Genomic DNA, 21,230 nt, shown 5'->3' on the forward strand with positions numbered 1-21,230 from the left:
GCAGAGCAACTGCAACCACCACTTTCTAAAAGAGCCTTACTGCTGTGAAAACACTGAAGTGCAGAACCCTGGACTAGAGTGCCTTTGTCTCTGTGGAAAACAGAGATGCTGCTGATGCAAAAAATAGATCAAGATGTGAAAGCAGGTATACTGCAGACCAAGAAACATAAAATAGCCTCCCTTTTAATTTGGAAGTTACTTATTCTAATAAAAGCATCCAAGTTTCTAAGGTCTGTCTCCACTCTCCATACCTTTTTGTAACTAGAAATTCAACTGGAAAATAAGAGCTTTAAGAAGGAAGGGGTTTTAGGCATGAGAGGTCTGGCTCCATAGCTGCATATCAAGCAGTGGACTTTTTGAGATATCACTCAAGAGATATGAGGAATACTGCAGAGAACTGGCACAGATAGTATCCAAACCTTTTTGCCAGAAATTATGAATCCTTATACTGGCTAGAAAGTTTACAGTTTATCCTCCAAAGTACGCTCTACTTTGGATTTTTAACAATGGCTTTATAAGGAAAAGTGATATTAGTTCAAAGGGTTCTAGTATAGCCTCAAAAATCTTGCCTCAGTGCCAAAGCTTGTGGTATAGCTGTATGAGTGCTGTAAGAAAACAAGCATTTAAATGATGCTGCTCTGCAGGCTATCAATATCTAGGTAATAAAGATTATTTCTTGATGAAGGACCAAAGTCTAGAGAAATAGGAACAGGAAGAGGACTCATTCTGCTCTAGTTGTATACTACATGGGAGCAAGAGGCAGAACATTGAGGTTTCCTGGGTGTAAGGAGTAGCCAGATGTGATTCAAGAAAAATGGCCAAGACAGGAAAACAGGAGCAGCGAGAGGTCTCGGCTTATGTATCTTGTTGAAGAAATAACTGGGAGGATGACAGAACTTCCAGAGCCGATTTTACTACATTTTCCCGCCCCCCCCCACCCCCTGTGAGGTCTTCTTACCCTGGTGCCTTTGGGGACACTAGAGGTTTTGTTTTTGTTTTTAAAAGCTGGAGCTTTAAACAGTCAGGTGTCTGGATTTATGATTCCCTTTTCCTAATATCAGCTGAATCCTCCTTTAAAGGTGTCAGGGTTGAACTGAGTGAGAAGGAATAAGACAGAATCTAAATCACCATCTCTCAGGCATCATGCTTCTAGGATGAGATGATGGCTAGAGAGAAAGAAGGGAAAACAGGCAGATCCTTAGGGTGGATGTCTCCATTGGCAAAAACTGATTGAGAGAGAGAGAGACGCTGTACAGGAAAACAGCCTAATTTATAAGTACCTGACCTTACGGAGGGAGGGAAGAAGTCACAGAAACACTCCAGGTGAGGCAATGATGCTTAGCATTCACAATTCTACATAGCCCTAGGGGAAAAAGAAATTAAAAAATAAATTTAAAAAAAATCACTCCTGGCACACAGGCAAACAATGCCTTTGCAGAGCTGCACCCTGAAGATGCTTCTGTTTTTTTTTTCCCCCTCTTCATGTGAATGCTAGGAAATTGGACTCCACAAAGCAATGTGTTTCTGCGATAAGAGAGATGCTATGTGTTTGAAGTCAGCTAGTACAGAAGTTGGCTATACCTGTTTGATAAGAAAAAAGACAAACGGGAAAAAAAAAGTCGTCTGTGAAATCAATTGGGGAAGTGATATCTATATGCCAACAGCCAGTCAAATTTGGGACTGCCAAGTGGCAAACTCCAGCCCAATTATCACTACACAAATTGTACACTGAAGTTCTTCATTTCCAAATTTTGCAAGGAAGACAGATAGATAATAAGAGATTAAGGAGAAAGCAGTGATGCAGCTTGAACTCTGGCTCATCCATGCAACTGAAGGGAACTGAAAAAAAACATAGTACACTGCTGGCAGTAATTGCACATTAGGAATAAAGGAGGATTGGAGCACATATTACAAGATACCATCAGCTTAAAAAAATTCCCTAGATAATAGTGCTTACATATAAGAACCAACAGACAATCATCTCAAGAACCTTACTAATTTTGGTAAGAACTCAACAACAAAAACAGAGAAACAAGGGGCATCTACAGACTCCAAATGCTTATCTACAGACCATGGAACTGTCAGTAAACCAATGCTGAAAAGCATTTCCTACCGTAGCTTGGTCATTATTCCGACTCGATTTCAAAATGCAGGAACTGTTCCCCCAGTGCAGGATTCAGTGCAAAAAACAGGAACAGGAACCATTCCCCAGAACAAAAATAAAAACAAGGGAACTTGGAGGTGGAAAGAGTATCTGATTTGGGAAGAGGTCAGCCACCTACTGTATGCCACTAGAAGATACAATAATGGCAGTAAAACCCAAAAGGGAGTGAGAAATGGGGGGGGGAAAAAAAAGAGTCCTCTACAACAACCTCAACTCAAAAAGCAGCATTCAAATGTCTTATCTTTAACTGACAGAATTATAGAAGTAAGGAATATTTTTTGGTAACATTTATTTTTCTAGTTTTATAATTTTAGTTACACTACACTGTCTGTGAGAAAATGTAACACTGGCAAAAATAGTTTCTGATAATTTTCCAATATAGACAAAAACTGATCAGTCCCATAGAGTTTTTAATCAAAATTATGTCAGACACCTATGGAATAAAGTAAGATTTTTTTTTCTTTAACCTAGAAGGTCCAACTGGTAATTCAACAGATAGAAGTGTATGGCACAACTACTGAGACCAAGCCATTAGAAACCACTTAAAACCCTTCAATAAATATGAGGAGGAGGAAAGGAAGTAGCGAAGGGGAATGAAAAAGGAAATTAGATCTTTTCTGATGCACAAGCAAAACAATTATAGAAGGAGAATTTTAGAGAATCAAGTGTACATAGTTTATAATCAATTGCTTTGTTGCCTTTGTATTAAAATTTACATGATATGATCCAAATGTTACTTCAGTGAACAGAAAGATATTATGACAGGTCATGAAGACTAATACAGGTTTAGCACAAGTATTTAATGCAGAGACAGCAAAATATTTCACATGTGGGTGAGAAGAAAAACAACAGTCCACAACATAGCAATGAAAAGAAAAAACAGACTTTGGGAATAATCTGCCTCACTCTAGTCCTTTTCTTTAGTCTTATGGTAAGGTATATGTGACTTTACAAAGCAGATGTCTAAAGCCAGGCATTCACAGTGTCACCTAAACTTAGGGCTCAGGAGTGTAGGGAAAAGAAGAGTTAAGCATGAACCACTCATAAGCATCATGAACTGACAGATATTTCTCAGTACATCATTTTGATTAACTAGATTATCCCTAACCATTATTTTATGACTCCCCTGTAAATTCTAATATTGTTTAATATGCTCTTGCAGTAGAAACAATGAAGAATTTCTATCTTTGTATGGATCAGTTAATCACTTCAGGACTACTAGCGCAACTCAAATGAGCTTTTAAGTCAATTTGTAACAGGTTTGTTCTGAACAACAGGATTAAAAAGTTTGCATATATTTCCCATGTGTCTCTTTTTACATCGCAAAACTGAAAACAAGTAAAATGCCCCACTACATACCTATCCCCCAGAATTGTCTACGGTTTTCTCATATAACATCACAATAAGCCCAGAGAGCAGCTTTGCTGTGACATTCTCCTTTCATTCTTCTAAAGAGAAATGTAGTGTACCCATTTCTAAAAAATATATATATAATAAAATAAATAAAAAACCACTAATCATAAAGCATTAAATTAACTGAATTGGCCTTAAATTTGTGTGAAGAAAAGTACATCTGTATTTTCATGCAATGGACCTGTATTTTCAGTGAATATTCTTCCTAAATAGATAACATAAAAGTAAACCTTTCTTTTTTGTGGGTGGGGGAGAGTGTTTAAAAGGGTGATTAGCTTTTGGCTGACATTGACATATTTGCAAAAATAACAAAATACTGTGTTAACCTCCATTATGTGCAAGTTTGTGTTCCATCTATATTTAACATATTAAAAGATTACACCCTACCTTCCCTTCCCCATTGCAAAAACAAACACAGAATTAAATGCAGTCTCTTTCCTGAAAGCCAAGAGATGGAGATTCTTAAATCTGTTCATGGTTCCAGTTCAGCTGTTGTTGCTTCTTAATCTTTTTCTCTAGTTTCTATTAGCACATTGACTAATGTCTGAATATTGAGTTCTAGAAAGGGGAGACAAAACATTTTAAAGTTACTTCACATAATACAGCATAGAACATGTTCAAATCAAAGTTTTACTGTTAACAAGCCTTCCTAATTCTAGTACAGTAAACAGTTTGCCTTTGTCAAAAATCACATCCAATGACAGCTATCCTGTGGCATGCGTCCACGCCTCTTCAAATATTTTATAAATCTATTTCCAAAGGAGAATCCTTTAGTTTGACTAGTAAATGACTATTCTTAACATTAAGGAATATTTTTGTGCTAATGGAGAAAAAAAAATTGTCACATAAACAAACCAGCTTTTGGGTAACATTTCTGTTTTGTTATCCCTATGTTTTTGATCCATTTTGAGTATTCTCATCTACTATTACGCCATGCAGGCATGCATTCCAATGCATATTTTTTTCTTTATGCCCATACACCCTCTCCCCATAGTTCCCACCCCGACAGTACAAACTCCCTGACCCTGAAATTACAGGCTCAGGATATCACATGCTAGACAGCAAGATGACACGGAAAAACCTTTCAATTCAGGAAAGGTGTATTTATGCTATCAGATTTTTCATCCCACTCACAACTGTATTTAGTGGTCAGGACACAAAGTCTCCTCAGAGAAGCAATTAATGCCATTCTTCAATTGATATAGATGTTGACTGAAATGAATTCTACTCTAAACAGAGCATACTGTCTCTGCAGCACACAACCCGCTGCTTATTTTAAGCAACTAACTTCCTATTAACAACTTTTGATATAATTCATTTTACATGAGAACTAACCACAATCTTACTCTGAAGTGCTGGATAATATGGAGCCAACTGTTTCAGCATCCTGGTCATTGTAGGTATATCCTTTCCTCGTAATCTATTCAAAATGTTGGGAGTAAGACCAACAGCATCTTCATCAAACATCTTATCCGAGCGTCTGCATTGCTGGAAATCTCTGTAAGAACAACTCCCAGAAAAGTAATAATGATGTGAACTCCAATCACTTCTGTAGTTTGACTTCTGATGCCTAAATTCCAGACACCTAGATTCCTGGTTCCACCTGGAGCTACCTCTTCCTGAAGAAGCAGAATTTGCAGAAAATGTGCATGTATTCCTAGACTCATCACCCTTGTAAGAATAGCTTTGTGAAGGATAGTTTGTTGAGTATCTCCCAGATGAAGCATATGGGGGAGAAGAACTGGGATAGCAAAATCCTTGATCACTTATATTCCTTGCTTTTGTATATGCTTTTTGATTCCTCCAATTTATACTTTCCCCATCATACGACATTCTGACAGGGAGATTACTTCCTCGCACATCACTGGACATATATTCTTCCGAATACTCACTCACTGAATTTGTCTCATAGGTAGAGGTCCCATCAGCTGAATTACTGTCAGAGGCAGATCCACTGAACTGTCTCAACCATTCATCGACACCACTGGGAGGACTTCCAGTCTGAAGAGCGAAAGAGTCACTAAGTGCAGACATCATTGAAAAGTCATTAGGTCTTAGTCCATAGGAAGATGATCCATCATCTGTTTGGTAACCGTATGAGTTAGCAGGAGCAAATGAAGCATTTGCAGTACACTGTTCATACTGAGACAAAAAAACTTGATTCCAGTTAGAATTTCCTAAGAGAAAATGAAATAAAAAGGGCACTAAAAGTTAGTGAAATATTAAATTACTATCTGAAAAGGCAGCTATTCTGAGGTTTCATGAAGTGTTCTTCTCCTGTTTCCTTTATGTCTCACCCAAGTCTTGCAGCTTGTCATCCAACAGTCCTCATGTTAAACAGGTTAGAAAAGCTTTTCAGAGAGGTGCTCTTCTGAATTATTTTTGTATCATCCCAGACTTCATGAGACTGAATGTAACCAGAATAGTTTGTACGGGTTTGTTTTTAATTTTTTCTGATTTATTAAATACAACTGGGGCAACTGTTTTGCAAAAGAAACTTAATTCAGTATAAGCCCCTTTCTTGTCTGACTATAAGGTGTTGAATGTATACCTAGTGAGTTAGCAAACATCTGGCTTCCTTCCTTCACTGGATTTGTAAAGCTGAATAAAATTAAAAATAATAGAAGGGGAATAACTGACTAATTAAATCACTTGAACTTATAAATCATGTTAATTCAACCATATTTTGTTTTACTGTGGAAGCATCTTAAAAAAATCAACCAGTGGAATTATCATTTGAAGGCCTCTCAGGGATTAGGATACACTAATACTATACCAAGCACAATTATAAATAGTTAAGTTAGCATGGCTTAAGAAGATGACACCTTTTGACTGATACATGGTAGTAGCACATGTGCACTCAGTACACCACAGATATGACATAAAATGGATTAGCTTAAATCACATGATTTCATCGTGGTGCTTGTTTTCTTCCTCAATGTATCAGCTCTGCAGTTTGCAGGAAAAACAAATAGAAAGACTTCACAAAATTTAAAGCTTATAAATCCTCTAGAGATAGAGTCAAGAAATATCTGCCACAAGCTCTACTTTTGCAGCTCRCCCTAAAGTCCTTTCTTACCAAACCTCTTTTTATCCTGAGTTGCAAAGGGTAGAAAAAACTGCTTAAGGCAGCCAGCAGTCTAAGGAAACAAACTAAAAATCTCTCTCATTTTATTCCCTAGCATTTCTGACAGAGGCATTTACTCTCAATGACAGAATGACAGATACTCCTCTGAAGACAGCTTGACACACCAGCCTTCACACTGAAACTAGGAGGATGTTATTGCTTGGATTTCCAATAACCTCTACTACTGTGATGCTGCTCAGTGAGAGAGAAATGTTAGACAGTCAAGGTTGAAGTCATTAAGGCTGTAGAAAATGATAAACTGAAGTGACCTAGAAGACAGAGGCATACAGGACTCTAGCAAAGAAGCACTGTGGCTGGCCATAAATGTAAATTCTCACATAATCTGCACAGTGTTAAGAGTAGACTTAAACTAGTAGAACAAAGTGCCTAAATTACCTTTGGATTTTCCATATGGCTTATGGTGGTTTTGGATGCTTTTCCTTGATGGAAATTCATCTTGAGATACTGACATCAGTGGCCTCAGACTATTAGCATAATTAATCTAGACAAAGCAAAAGGTCAGAATATTCATTTTTAAACTCAAATCTTGAGCACTGAAGAAAAAACCAAAACAAAACACACACACACGCCCCACAGAAAGTTATTAAAGCTTTATCAACAATACGATTTTAGGTGACACTAAACCCCATGAAAGATGTTTTGCTCTGTTGTTTAGTCACTACATTAAACCACAATTTTCAAAAATATTACTTGGAAGAGATATATGTCTGGAGAACAGAATGAGGTGGCTGGGGAAGACAATATTTTCACCATTTTCAAATTTCTTTACTGCTCCCATACCCCTCAACATTACCAGCAGCTCAAATGTACTAAACTGGTACATATGAAAATCCTGTCTCTAGCTAAGGAACGCAGAACAGAAGGCCCAACTATTGCCTAGGATTAAGCTATTAAACAATTTTTAACTAGCTCATGAGAACTGTATCATATTCACTTGTCAAAATGTGGCACATATGGGAAAAATGAAAACCAAAAAGCTCCATGTCCACATTTTAGCCACTGATAATTCATCCTGGTTTCAGACAACCTCCAGCCCCTTTTTTGTGAACCTTTATCAAGGTTCTCCCATTTTAAATTCCAGCACAAATTCTCAGACCTTAAACAATTTGAAGAGAATCCAGACTGGGCACTTTCATGCTTTCTATACTGTTTTCCAGAGGAAGTGTGGCCTGTTATACTTGAAACCTACCAGGATACTTCAGTTTATATTTTAGATGAGAAAAGTCTTTAAACTTGTCTGGAAAAAAAATGTAGTTTTCAGCAAACATTGTGATATTAACAACAAAAACAAAGTATTTTTTCCATATAAAAATCAAGGTCAAACTGCTAATCTTGTAGCAAGAAGTTGTAAAAGTTACACTTGCATTCTCAGCAGAGTCCTGGTAACCGTCTATGAGTATATTTTAGCTAGCAACCAATGCATGACAGTTTGAAACTGCAGCTCTCAAAAAGGTGGTAGCATTTGCAGCAGTTCAGGAGTGCATAGGGACAGTTATCATAGCTCAGCTGACATAGAATAATTTATTGACACCTAGGAAATCAGTCTGAAATCTTTCAGAAAAGTGCATGCTGAATTCTGTGAACCACTAGCTGTCAGAGGCGACTAGTCACTTTGTGCAGATTTTGCTTCTTCCTCACAGTTTTTTTCATTTGTTGTTCCTACAGCTATTAAATTTTTATGCAGAGAGGCTATGGAGATTTATAAGAGCCAACAGAAAGACAGGAACAGTTTCTCTATCTCAGTCTTAACAGATTAAAGTTCTCAGGTGGGGGTAGGGAGAAAGAGTTATCCAGATGTCCACAAAAAAAAAGTGATACATCCAAATTTAATACTTAAAGCATGAGCAATATTAGAAGAAAAGCTATCAAGCAAGGGATCAACTGCAAAAGAAGGATGACAACCAGACATCATGAAGCAAAATGGAGTCCAGAACAAGGGGGGAAAAGACATGCAGAAGAAAACAAAACAGATGGGAGGTGACGAAGAACTTTAACAGAAGTGTGCAGTGCAATTAATGTATGTGATACTTAGAAATCAGAAAATAATTTTAAGTATATTTAACTGGGGGCTTCTGACCTATGTCTGAACTGCTACTGTTTGACAGGTTGTTAATACAGTTAGTTCAACCACTCCTTTCTTCCCAACTCTTCCCAACCACTACAACTCTGGTCAAGATTAAGTTACTTACTGCTGCTTTCTTTTCACAAAAGGCCTTCAAAGCTTCTGTGAGTTCCTGTGTAATGTGAATGACAAGTGTTGCTTCTGAGTCTGAGGTGATGTGAAAAGTCTCCTGTGGAATTGAAAAACATAGTAAGAAATGCTGGTTCATTACGATGCTGAAGAGAGTCATATGCACAAACAGATCAAAGTTATACAATCATTTTGTTATCACCAATTAATTTATATATAACAAAATATACATACACATATATGAACAAATAGAATTGTGAACACGAAACAGGGGAGCCCAATAAGAGGTAAACCACAATAGCTGATGTCTGTGCCAATCTCATACTGTTGATCATGAGCATTCTGTTGCACATGGAGAAAGGGATGAGTCCTAATTTACATTGTATATGTAGAAAATTGACTAAAAGTAAGCTTCAGCACCTTCATCAAATGCCCTTGACTTACCTACTTTAGTAGCAACAAGATGAAAGTTGCCATTATAATCTTCCCATTCATAATTTTGGGAAGCAGAGATATCAAAGATATTTATATAATTATATAAAACATAGAACAATCATAGTTATCTGTCTTCCTAATATTCAATCAAAGAGAATGATTAGTAAGTATATGAAGTTGAAAGTAGCAACAGTAAGTTTCAAGAACAAAGGTAGTTTTATTACACAAGGAATAACTGTGAGTCCCATCCATCAGATAAAAGTCAATAACTGTCTACCAAACATATTCTGGTGGTTTGTTGATTATCCCGCACTGCAAAAGCTTGCTTTTTCTATCTCTTCCTAAAGTCACAAGTAATCATAGAAGACTAACAAAAAAAAAAAATCAGATGGTGATGAAGTGCACTTAACAACTCAAAACATTCTACATGTGATTTAAGGATAGAAACAATTCAGATTCAAATGAAATTTTGCAATTGCCTTACGTACAAAATTTAAAGAAACAAGTCTTACATGGAATAAAATGGCAAAGATAAATGCACAATTATTTTCACAATATAAAAGACAAAGCAAGGCTTACTATACCACTGCTAAAATCAACTGAACTGACAAAACTTCTCCACTCCAGCAGCAGCAACTGTGCTCTAGTATCATCCAGTTTCACCTGGCTGTCCAGTTTTGCAACAGCAGCACTAGTTACAGCACCACAGGCAGCAAGATTGGACTGGCTTCTGTCACTCAGCATGTCAACAATCCCATTAGATACTGGCAGCAAACAGCAGTACTGCTGTTGCTCAAATGCTAACACTGCTTGTCAGGGTATCTCCTCAGCAAAGGCAAGAATGATCCAGAGAGCAGGGAGTGAGTTGTAACTTGAATTTAATCCAGCACACCGTTTGGACACAACCTTATGCTATAGCTGCACTAGCTTTTCAAAGAGCAAAGTCCATAAAAATATAACTTAGAAATTAATGTTGTCTTCAAATGAGTTTGACCAGTAATCAATGATGCCTTCACAGATTCACTGCTTCAAACTAGTAAAACTGCACAAATGTTAAAACTTACCAAATTCTGATCACAATTATTTTACCTACATACCAAGAACTCTAGAGCTTTCTGTTTCTGAACGGGATCATTCTGTAGGAACACAGGAAGAGGAAGAAAAATTCAAAGACTTAATACTACAGTATTTGTTGCATCATCTTGTACAAAACAATACTTTTTAATCTCTTATCCAACAACAAAAGGCAACGCAGAGAAAAGATAGTATTTTTAGGTCACAGCAGTCAACATATAACCTTAGGTCCTTCAATAGGTAGCAATCAGGCAACAGTTACTACAAATACAACCACATTACTTCCATTATTGGGAAGAACACATTGTTATGGAAATTATTAGGCTCGCTGGCCACCATAACAGGGTCTGACCCTAGGTTCCTGCTGAGGCAGAAGTTCGAAGTCAGATTGGAGAGAAATAAAATTTAATGATCCACACATGGTAATTACAGCTCAAGCTGGGTGCCTCTGAAGAGGGACCCCGAACAAAGAAATCCCTGGGCAATTATACCCTTACAATCTAAATTCCCCACCCCTTAAGCAATAGTTTGGAYCAATAGTAATARTTMGGTCTGGGKTCTTCCCCTTCTTCMTTGGKCCCCTTCATTGTCTCTAGGCAGGCTGCTTCTTWTCTTCAAGRTTWGCTACTCCTGCYGTCCSTGYAACTTCTTTATCTCTCCAGYTTGAACYGRCTCTGGGGYCCCCTTTTACTTRTCTAAGTAAAAGTTCACAGCCTGAGGCCTAAGGCTTCAGCAAATTTAGCTASTWATGCTAAGYRAKTWATKCTARRCRRYYWMWKYYMRATAKYYTCWRWCSGWKWWTCWYYRWSRWSWTWWYRYYWWWRSSTATWSAWGTYRRKRCAWMWMYWTWMTRRRKWAKCAWRYTSAYRYMKKRWSWAYWTRMARSKKMWKCMMWGYSSMRSSWRKMKAWRKRYWSTKGWATTRKYKTCMKWGMATYTMMWCKKMASARYKKGKCRRYSWGYMRYAGRCWCAMWRWSARRSTRYAWTKRYRWGSWMWRRYAWCAMWKRYMKGKTKTRWYAWSKKCWSMSYRKRYWWRYKTSYWRMRRRAYTGAYWTYTKGRMRTRYTGAWRTMSKSWMRWRWMRWKGWGCAYTRRWWYMMWYSYWGAGRMACAWKKWWWWMASGTYWTRYTKWWSWGCAKYAMKATWKMWKWRKARWCWKKTMWWTYWMAGSRTWYTTYWAKKYMYAGMRSWASAWYRSWSTYMRWKMCYWWGRAWRKMRRKRWSYMKYRATGYMARRGMWKWWWAWWKKGAWGYWKYMMKRRYRYMRYRGCWACTYWKKKYSWASKRKMTYWKMWKTKSAKSYRWAMWRGWGWCAGSSWWWMTWKAYWTWGSSAYMTWYYSRWRWRYCYMRACWTCKGWGSCASTGMAMWWCSWTWWSMMSSMAMAACAAATAGCTCTGGATAGCACATTAGAACAAAATAAAGGTGCACTGGTCAAACTGAAATAGACTGCAAAAATCTCATTAAACTTAATTTAAACCAGGACATATTTGCACACAGCAATTCGTATGTTTAGCTAAAAGCTGGAGTTAGAATGGTCTTAACTCTCAAACAAAAGCTTAAAAAGCAATGGTTCAGTTGAAACCAAGCCACCATACAAAGATGATGTCTGATATAACTCCCTATACTTGAGCAATATTTCCCACTACAGGCACATCTTTCCAATGTTAAGACAGTAGGAGAGCCAAGAAAAGTCTCTGCTTCAAAAAGATATTCAAACTAGTGAAACAGGCTGTAAAACAGCTAAATGTAGCAAGCCTGAGGTCATGCACATTGCCAAACCATGTCTTTATTAGAAAGGAAAGTTGTATAAAGGCTGATTCAACTCAGCATGCCCCAAACAGATGTGACATTGCATACTTGCCTTGTGCTCCTGCCAGTCACCACTCAGGGTCGTGCCACAATCACTAATCTGCAATTCAGCTACCTGGCCAAATCATATTTAGTCCCATCTAAATAAAGATAACAATAGTCTGGAGGTTTCCAGACAAGACAAATCCCAACTTTATGTAACAACCCACTAAGGTTCTTCCATTGGTCATTATTTCTGGTGCATGAAAGTCCTATTGGCAGGTATCCTTATTGGGCTTCCTTTCTGTTTTCCCTCTTGAATGTTGGCAATTCTCTCCATACCTAAAAGAGCCATCTTTTCTAGGCTTTTCTTAGGGCCAATCTTATCTTAAAAAAAAGCAAGGCACCAACCTTCAGCTAGCATAGTATCTGACCAGCCTGAGGCCTGAAAGAGCAACTCATTACTACAGTATACATCAGACTGCAAAGCACATCTCTGGCACCAAGATAAAAATAAAGCAGTTCTCTATATTCATACCAAGTGCTATTTGGGACAGATACCAGCGAGATTATTTGGGGCTTTGAGTTAGAATAAAAAAGGATTTTTAATCTTTAGATATATCATAAGATTTAAAGCAAACTCTCTACATAAAACACTTGATCTGAAAACAGGTAACACAGAAGTGGAGACTGCAGCTTAACTTGGGCCTTAGCTGGCCTGCATACATTTGGGTCTCAGACTCTCAGTCATTTTGAACTGGAATTATGAAAGCTCAAAAGGATGAACATCCTGGAGTGCAATATTCACTCCCCTCTGCTGCAATAAACACAAAGCTCTGGCCATTAGGTCAGATATTTTGCTTCCTAAAATGGGATTAATAAAATGGGAAATGAAGCCAAAGACCAAAAGTTATTCAGAAAAAAGAAAAGGACCACAAGGAAACTGCTACAATATATGACATTTGCAGAATTACTACTGCTACATACCACATGCTTATAATCATCTTCCCACCTTAAAAAGAAAGAAATGAAAATTATTAAGATGCATTCTAAAGGTTACTAAAAAGTTAGGTTTATTCATAAGCATCTAGGATCAAAATATTTCAATTTCCAAATTTACATCACTTGCCAATATAGGATTTTTTTTAAATATGGTCTATCTAAAATACTACATTTCTAAAGGTCCTTATTCTGACTAACTTTTAAAGAGACCAGTAGTACTGATGAGCTTCTTTACATATAAGTTAAAGAAGATGACTAAAGTAATGGTGATTTTTTTCTCCCTACATGGACCAGGGTGCCATTTCTACCACTTACACAGGCAATGACATCCCAAAGAAAACAGTAACACTTTGAAATTTAAACTGCAATGTCTTTGTGCATGCGTGCATCAGACTGCTATTGAACTGCATAACCAGTGCAATACTTCTGAAAGCCATAGCTACTCATAAATGGAATAACAAATTTTACATCAGGTTAGTTTCTGACAGAAAGACAAGAACAACTTACACAAGAGGAAGTTCAGTGGAAAGACAATAGAAACTATTTTCCCCATATGTGACAATGCTTTGTCACAGAAAAGAAGATCTATTTAGTAAGTAAGGTGATCTCATAACAAAAAAAAATCTCTTTTGATTCCCTTGTGTGAGTTGTTTCCTCACCTTGCTTTCTTCTTTGATGGGGCTAGAAAATTAAAAAGAATTATTAGCAACATCATAGAGGTTTCCACTGTATTATTGCAATAGGAGTATTAAACAAACAGAGCAGTTACTGGCCCTAAAGTGGCTGTAGTTTTTTAGAGAATGGGATTCAGATATCTAGGCACCTAGTGCCATTTCAGACACCACAGGGCATCCATGATGAAAGGCCTATCGGAGACCTGTGCCCTTACAGCTATGCAGCATACACTAGAGCATTTATGTTTAGGCAACTGTATTCCACACAAGTCAGTATGGATTGAACTTAGGTGGGCATGTCTCCTATATGCAAAAAGTGAAAAGCTTTTTTCTTTTTTTGCTGCGAACACACCAGTGTTCCTCAATGCAGCATACGTTCTAGCCCTCCAATAGGTTATGAAGATTAGAATGACTAATAATCTCTCTTGCCAGTACTAGACTGTAACCATGAAGAAGCAGCGTAAGCTCCATAAAACAAGGAAGTCTGTGAAAGACAGTAGTTACGCTTTAGAGGATCAGATATTGCATAGTAAATAACTATCATTTCTTAAGTACTTATTAGCGCATGTTTTCCAGGATAAGCAACAGGACAAGTAATAACTTTCAAGACAAATGACATCTTTGCCCCTACAATCTGTGGCTGAAACGTTTGTGTTGTGTATCAAGCACCTGATGTTGAACAAATGCAGATCAGTTGCAACAAGAAGCTACACTGTAGATCTCAAATTTTTGAGTGTAGGGAGAGAAACAGACTGCCACCATTTCACAGAAGAGATCCAATGAAGTAAAAATGATGTAAATGTGGGATGAAAGGGACAATCTGCACCTAGAACCACAGAATCATTACAAAGTTTAAGTTGGAAGGGACCTCTGGAGGTCATCTAGTCCAGCCTGAGAAGTAAGAGAAAAGTGATAAGGTGATAAAGGTGATAAGTAGAACACCAACAGAAATCAGACAATTAACTGTAAAATGAGAACACTGAAAATTAGAATAATTTGCCTTGAATTATACAATTTGTGCTGTCTTTCTAGTAAACCTCAAAAATTCTCCCTGTTTTAAAAGAAGATGGGTGGAGACAAGGAGGTCAGTGGTCATCAGTGGTTGGACTCCTCAYTCTACTCAAGCTAACCACTGAAGTTCTGCGAACTTTGACAAAGACTAGCTTCAGTATTAGATCAGCCTGTTCATGCCCTTGTGTCCAGTTGAGCTTTGTGAGTCTTTAAGAATGGCGATTTCCCACCCCTGCAGACGGGCATTTCAAGCGCTAGGCCACTCATTATGCACATATTTCCTTTATTGCAGCCTGTGAATGTTGCCTCTTGTCTTTTCCATGCATACCTTCAAGAAGTCTGGCTCCCTCTCTGTAGCCATCCTTTAGGTAGTAGGAGACAGCACTTAGATCCCTTCCTCGGCCACTGCCTTCTCCAGGTTAATAAGACAGAAGTTCCCTCAGCCTCTTCCCACATCATATGCTCCAGTCTCCTCATGATATTTCTAGCTGGCGAGTCCTCTGCTGCTTCTTTCCTCACCCAAATTTCATGTGAATGCAGGATGGTATTTCAGAAGCTGCCTTGTAAGTCCTGAGCAGAAAGGAAAAAGCCCTCAATTTTCCCTCAACCTACTGGCTATGCTCATGCTAATGCAGTCTAGTATGATGCTAGCTTTCATAACAGCTAGGGCAAATTGCTGATTCATATTCATATTATTGTATATTAAAATCTGCAGGTTCCTATCTGAAGATTTGCTCCCTAGCCCATCAGCATCCAGCCTGTATCCAGCAGAGGGTTGCTCCATTCCAGGTGTAGTACTTCACATTTGTCTGTGCTGAACTTCAGGAGGTTCCTGTCAGCCCATCTCACCAGCTTGCTGAGGTCCCTCTGAATGGCATTCTTGCCCTACACCATATCATGCTTTCCCCCTAACTGATGCCACCTGCAAACTTGACAGTGGTATATTCCATCACATTATCCAGGTTGTTAATTGTCTTTGGTAAATCCACATGGGTTGTTCCCAGTCACCCTTCTAGTCTTTCATGTACCAGTAAATGACCTCCATGAGGACTTGCCCCATAATCTTCCCAGGGTCTGGGTCAACCTGTAGTTCCCTGGATCTTCCTTCTTCACTGTCTGAAGATAAGCATGACATTTGCTTTCTTCAAGTCATCAGATCACCATGAACTTCCAAAGAATGAGAGCAGCCAGCTCCCTCAACACCGGATATATCCCATCTTGTCCCACAGACTTGTACATGTTCAGTTTGTTACTCCCTAAACTGATCCTCCTTTACAGCACATAATAATATTCTCCCCTCAACTTTGCAGCTACACACAAAGACCTGGGAACAGAGCTTGCCAGTAAAGACCAAGGCAAATAAGGCAAATATCTCAGCCTTTTCCATGTCTTTTATCACAAGGTTACTTGCTCTATTCATCAGTGGGTCAACATTTCCCTTTTGCTGCTGTCATACTAGGGGACTGGAGCATCTCTCTTATGAGGAAAGGCTGAGAGAGCTGGGCCTGTTTAGCCTGGAGAAGAGAAGACTGAGGGCGGGGGAATCTTATTAACGTGTAGAAGTATCTTAAGGGAGGGTGTCAAGAGGATGRGGCCAGACTCTTTTCAGTGGTGCCCAGCGACAGGACAAGAGGCAACGGGCACAAACTGAAACACAGGAAGTTCCATCTGAAYATGAGGAAAAACTTCTTCACTGTGAGGGTGACAGAGCACTGGAACAGGTTGCCCGGAGAGGTTGTGGAGTCTCCTTCTCTGGAGATATTCAAAACCCACCCGGACGCGATCCTGTGCAACGTGCTCTAGGTGACCCTGCTTGAGCAGGGGAGTTGGACTAGATGTTCTCCAGAGGTCCCTTCCAACCTCGACCATCCTGTGATTCTGTGATACCTACAGAAGCCTTCAAGTTGCCCTTACATCCCTTTAACCTCCAACAAAGCTTTGGTTCTCTTAATTCCATCCCAAATACTTCCGCAAAGCTTACAAATTTCTTCTTGGTAACCTGTCTCTGCTTCTACTCTCTGTACGCTTCCTTTTTGCACGTAAGCCCAGCTAGGAGTTCCCTGTTAAGACACACTAGCTACCTGCTAGGCCCACCCTTTTTCTTGCGTGGCAGAATAGATCACTTTTGTCCTGTAAGGAGGTTGTCTTTGAAGACTGATGGTCTTCTTTTCCTTGCAAGGCAACCTTCTCAAAGGATCCTGATTACTAGTTTCCTGAAGAAGCCAACTCTGCTCTCCTGAAGCCCAGGGTCATTAGTCTGATACTTGGCTTCCTCATTCCCTTGAGGATTTTAAATTCTTATCTTCTCATGTTCATTTCAACTACAGCTGTCATTCACCATCACATTCCTGACCACTTCTCCTTTCTTTGCAGGTAGCAGATCCAGCAAAACACTTCTCCTTGTTGGCCCATTCAGCACCTGCATGAAAAAGTGGCCTCGATTCACTTTTGGATTGGTTGCACCTTGCCATGCTGTTTTCTTAGCAGATATCAGGATGGCTAAGTTTCCCCAAGAAAACTGGGACCCTCAGTTGGGAGACTTCTTCCAATTACAGAGTTACAGAGCTTCTTCCAGACAGCCTTGCTACAGACTGCCTGATAAAGAAGAGGGATAAACACCTACCACGATGTTCATCTTGCTGGTCTTCTCCCTAGTCCTGACCTGTAAGATCTCAACAAACACCAGCCTGTTCAATAGCAGAGCTCTGTGCAGTCAGGGTGCTCTTGCATACAGACAGGCATTTCCAGGTATCAGCTATAACTTCAAGGAAGCAATAACTCAATCTGAAAAGCCCAGTCTGAAGTAGCAAAGTAAATCTTTGGGATTATTTCCAAATTGCAGCTGCTTTCTACAGCAGCATTAGTTTTTAGAAAGGAAAATATTGATATAGACAGAATTCAGAGACTAAATTAGGCTAGAACCTCATATGCTTTAGTACAACACTGTGCTTATACACACCGTTATACCTCTTAAAAGAGTGTTATAATGATTTCAAGCTCATCAACTCCCTATTTTGAGGAACTGGTTACAGAAATTACATTAAGATAGCATTTTTAATCTGAAGCCCAAGACAAAATACACATAATTTTCCTTCTTTAGAGAGCAAAGAAATACCAGAATTTTTCCCTTAGGTAACACAACAAACCAATCTCTTCAGAGCCTCTTATATATGTATAAAAATGCATAACCATATCTCAGTTTTGCATATTATCTATGCAGCAGCCAAAAATTGGTGCTAGCATCTACTTTGCCACTTGCAAAGTGTTACTTGCTACCAGATGACCTTTCTTAATCATATCCTTAAATTCACTCTTGCTGCCAGAAAGGAGCTTTGGGCTTGGTCCAAGTGGGAGGTCATGCTCTGTCAATATGACCTAGTCTAAACACATACAGCTGATAAGCTAGTAAACATGAGTTGGTTCTAAATGAATCTGGTTTTTACTTTGTAATGAACTTGACAGTGTCCTTACCATCTAACCAAGGCACGAATTACTGTTGAGGGATAACACACTTGCCAATTAACTTCACTCTTGTTCTTTCCCTCCAGTTCTTCATATTCTTCAGGAATGGGTGGGATCATTCTTTTTGGTGTTCTAGTTATATATCTGAGCATCTCTTCTGGTTTCACAGGAAGTCAGAAAGCAGTGGTATCAAATACTTATACGACCTCCTTCTGGCTAGCGTTACACAAGGTTGCCTGCATGAAACCTGGCATCACCCATTCTCCCCAGGAATTACTAGGATTCTGGATCATCTTTTCTCTGGAATTTTTAACACCTTCATAGATTCTTCCAGAAGATGACCTTTCAGTATTACACTTTCAGACTTGTACATTACAGATTCCCATGCAAAGAGATGCGTCCGTCCAGATTTGTACAGAGCAAGGTAGTTAGATCTTACAGCACACAGACCTACTCTGCTAAGAAGCTCTATACAAAGATTCTGACCAACAGTTCAGAGCATGGTGACCAGAATTCACAACATAGTTCCACAGGTTTTAGAAGTTACTCAAAGTTTAGTTTGAACTGAGAATTAATGGATTAGATTACTGGGTCATATTCCATCTCCTCCCAAAAGAGATGAACAGAGCTCAAAAAAAGGTCTCTGCCACCTTGTTTTGCAGACCATCATATCATAAGGTACAATCCATAGAAGCCATCAATGACTTCCTACCCAAAAAAGCGCTGCTATGTTAGGAACCTACAGCACAATTCATACTGACGACTCTCTGTTGATCCTAAGTGGTGTATGCAACCTTCACCCATTTCAATCAACCTACTTTCCCACTGTTACTACTATGAGGAACAAAATGTAGCAAGTAGATGCTTCTTCCAGTTGGCAGTAAGCATCGACAGCACATCTGCAGTAACAAGGGATATAACTCAAATCTAATGTATCAGGATGCAATTTTTGCATATGAGGGTTTGTTTTGCCATTGCTCATTCCAATGGACTTGCTAAAGAACCATACCTTCCACTTTTACCGGTGATTCAGCATTCACCTTATACTTTTTGTTGACTGAAATGAGATGGAGACAGCTGTATAGGTTATTCAGAGAAACCCAATTCCGTATTAACATACTTTTTCAGTTTACTTAGTAAATTACTGTAGTTATCTTAACTACCTCCAGAACCACAAACTAAGGAATTAAAAATGTCTAAGAAACATTGCTAGTCTGACAATTCCCTTCTTCTCCCATTTCAAATTCACAAATGCTGGAGAATCTCTGAAAAGAAACCATTTTGTACTATTACTTAGAAGTTTAATGCTTTGCAAGTCAATAAAGCCCTCTGAGTTCATTCACTAATTCAAATTAGGCAAAATATCAATTACATATTATATATACTATATTCAAGTAATTCATAAACTTACGTGAGGTACTTGGTCTTATGTAACCTTCAATCTAGGAAGCAGAAATAGGTTTATATTAGATTTTCTGATTAAAATTTCAGAATAATAACTGGTGATTTTCCTTTAGTCCAGTCTCTGCTGCAACTGTCTTTAGAAAATGGACATATACTTTTATTTGTCCTAGCACAGTGTAGTCTACAATTTTATAGGTATATAATTTTGCAGGTATAAATGAAGTTTGAGAGAAAATTTGCTTGCATTTAAGAAAATTTTGAAGTTGCACAAGTTAAAAATCATTAAAGTAAAAGCATTAAATTTCTGCAACACTGAATTCAGACTGTTTGAACATTTTCTACCTAAAGAAACCCTAACCTCTCTGGAAAAAAAAAAGTTGCTTATTTTTAAAGAATTTCAAGCTGTCCCTTGCAAGACTGCTGTTCTTTTCCCCCAAATTTTTGCGCAACTAACTTAAGTCTTAGTTCAATTTAATACTACACTTTCTAGAAGCACACAGTGAAGTTTAACACATTTTGTCAGCAGTACTTTTGAAACTTATTAGGGTCAAACATAAACACACAGATAAAAATATGCATTTACTGGGTACCCTACATTTACTTAGAATTACCTTATACATTTTTAATCCTTCAGTCTTCTCTATCTCTCCTGCTATCCGTCTGAGAAATGAGACTTTGCATTCTTTTACATCTGTTGTCTTTCTCTTCATTTTATCTGGAAATTCTTTAGACTGTTGATAAAAGTGGCTTTAGGTGGTCAATATCAAAATTCATCACAGTATTAAAAATTGACACATTTCACTTTTTGGACAAGTTTCCATAAAGACCAGTAAGCAGTTTTGAACATTATGAACATGTTTTTCCTCTGTAACGTAACTAATTACATTTTAACATTAAAATTGCACAAGCAGCCTTCACAACAGTATCTGGATGCTATGCAAAGCATGCTAGCCAAAGGTAATAAACTTCGTACAATATCCAACCACACTATGTGTATGCTGATGGATGAGAGAGAACCATGACTTTTTAGGAACCAGGGCCTGAGAACCTGAGCTTGAAGATTAAAAACCTTTGTAACAGATTTTGAGGAGATACAGACATGCATCTGTGCATCATGTTTCCTCAGTAACTCTCAGACTCACAACATCTCTCAGCTTCTGATGATCTGACCCATGAAAAGTCAACCATATAACTATTAGTGATTTACCACACGGGTGTTTAAACTTCAGCATTAAAATAGGTATTTATAAAAAAAGAATGAAAAAGGGTAATATCTTAAAGATACTGTGATCAAAAGGCATCAAAAGTACTCACAATGTATGCTCTTCTGTGTTTATATCCACTAAGATGTTCTATCATAGGTGCCATCTCTGTATTAAACCCACACAGCTTGCACTCGTAATGTGGCTCTTTTCTTCCTTCAAATCTGATTTCAACCACATGTTCTAATCCTGTGAAAGC

General features: G+C 38.2%; 1 protein-coding gene across 7 annotated transcripts in view; it reads right to left on the reverse strand.

Moving 5' to 3' along the window:
* Positions 1-2,943: 2,943 nt before the first annotated feature.
* The window catches only part of LOC112973506, a 37,064-nt gene continuing 18,777 nt past the window's right edge, over positions 2,944-21,230 (reverse strand). For 3 of the 7 annotated variants that reach the window (XM_026081493.1, XM_026081484.1, XM_026081467.1), the window contains 12 exons: positions 21,084-21,220; positions 20,381-20,500; positions 19,777-19,807; positions 19,375-19,422; positions 17,242-17,322; positions 13,878-13,899; positions 13,204-13,228; positions 10,449-10,487; positions 8,915-9,016; positions 7,101-7,206; positions 4,924-5,754; positions 2,944-4,135 (listed from right to left, as the gene is read on the reverse strand). In XM_026081493.1, the coding sequence (XP_025937278.1) occupies positions 4,080-4,135; positions 4,924-5,754; positions 7,101-7,206; positions 8,915-9,016; positions 10,449-10,487; positions 13,204-13,228; positions 13,878-13,899; positions 17,242-17,322; positions 19,375-19,422; positions 19,777-19,807; positions 20,381-20,500; positions 21,084-21,220 (1,598 nt within the window). In that variant the 3' untranslated portion in view covers positions 2,944-4,079. The remainder of the gene's footprint in view (positions 4,136-4,923; positions 5,755-7,100; positions 7,207-8,914; positions 9,017-10,448; positions 10,488-13,203; positions 13,229-13,877; positions 13,900-17,241; positions 17,323-19,374; positions 19,423-19,776; positions 19,808-20,380; positions 20,501-21,083; positions 21,221-21,230) is intronic. The other 4 variants (XM_026081477.1, XM_026081499.1, XM_026081507.1 and 1 more) reach the window with 4 other exon arrangements.

The sequence above is a fragment of the Apteryx rowi genome, unplaced genomic scaffold, assembly GCF_003343035.1.
Source record: "Apteryx rowi isolate R43461 unplaced genomic scaffold, aptRow1 scaffold_1166, whole genome shotgun sequence".
Lineage (NCBI taxonomy): Eukaryota > Metazoa > Chordata > Aves > Apterygiformes > Apterygidae > Apteryx > Apteryx rowi.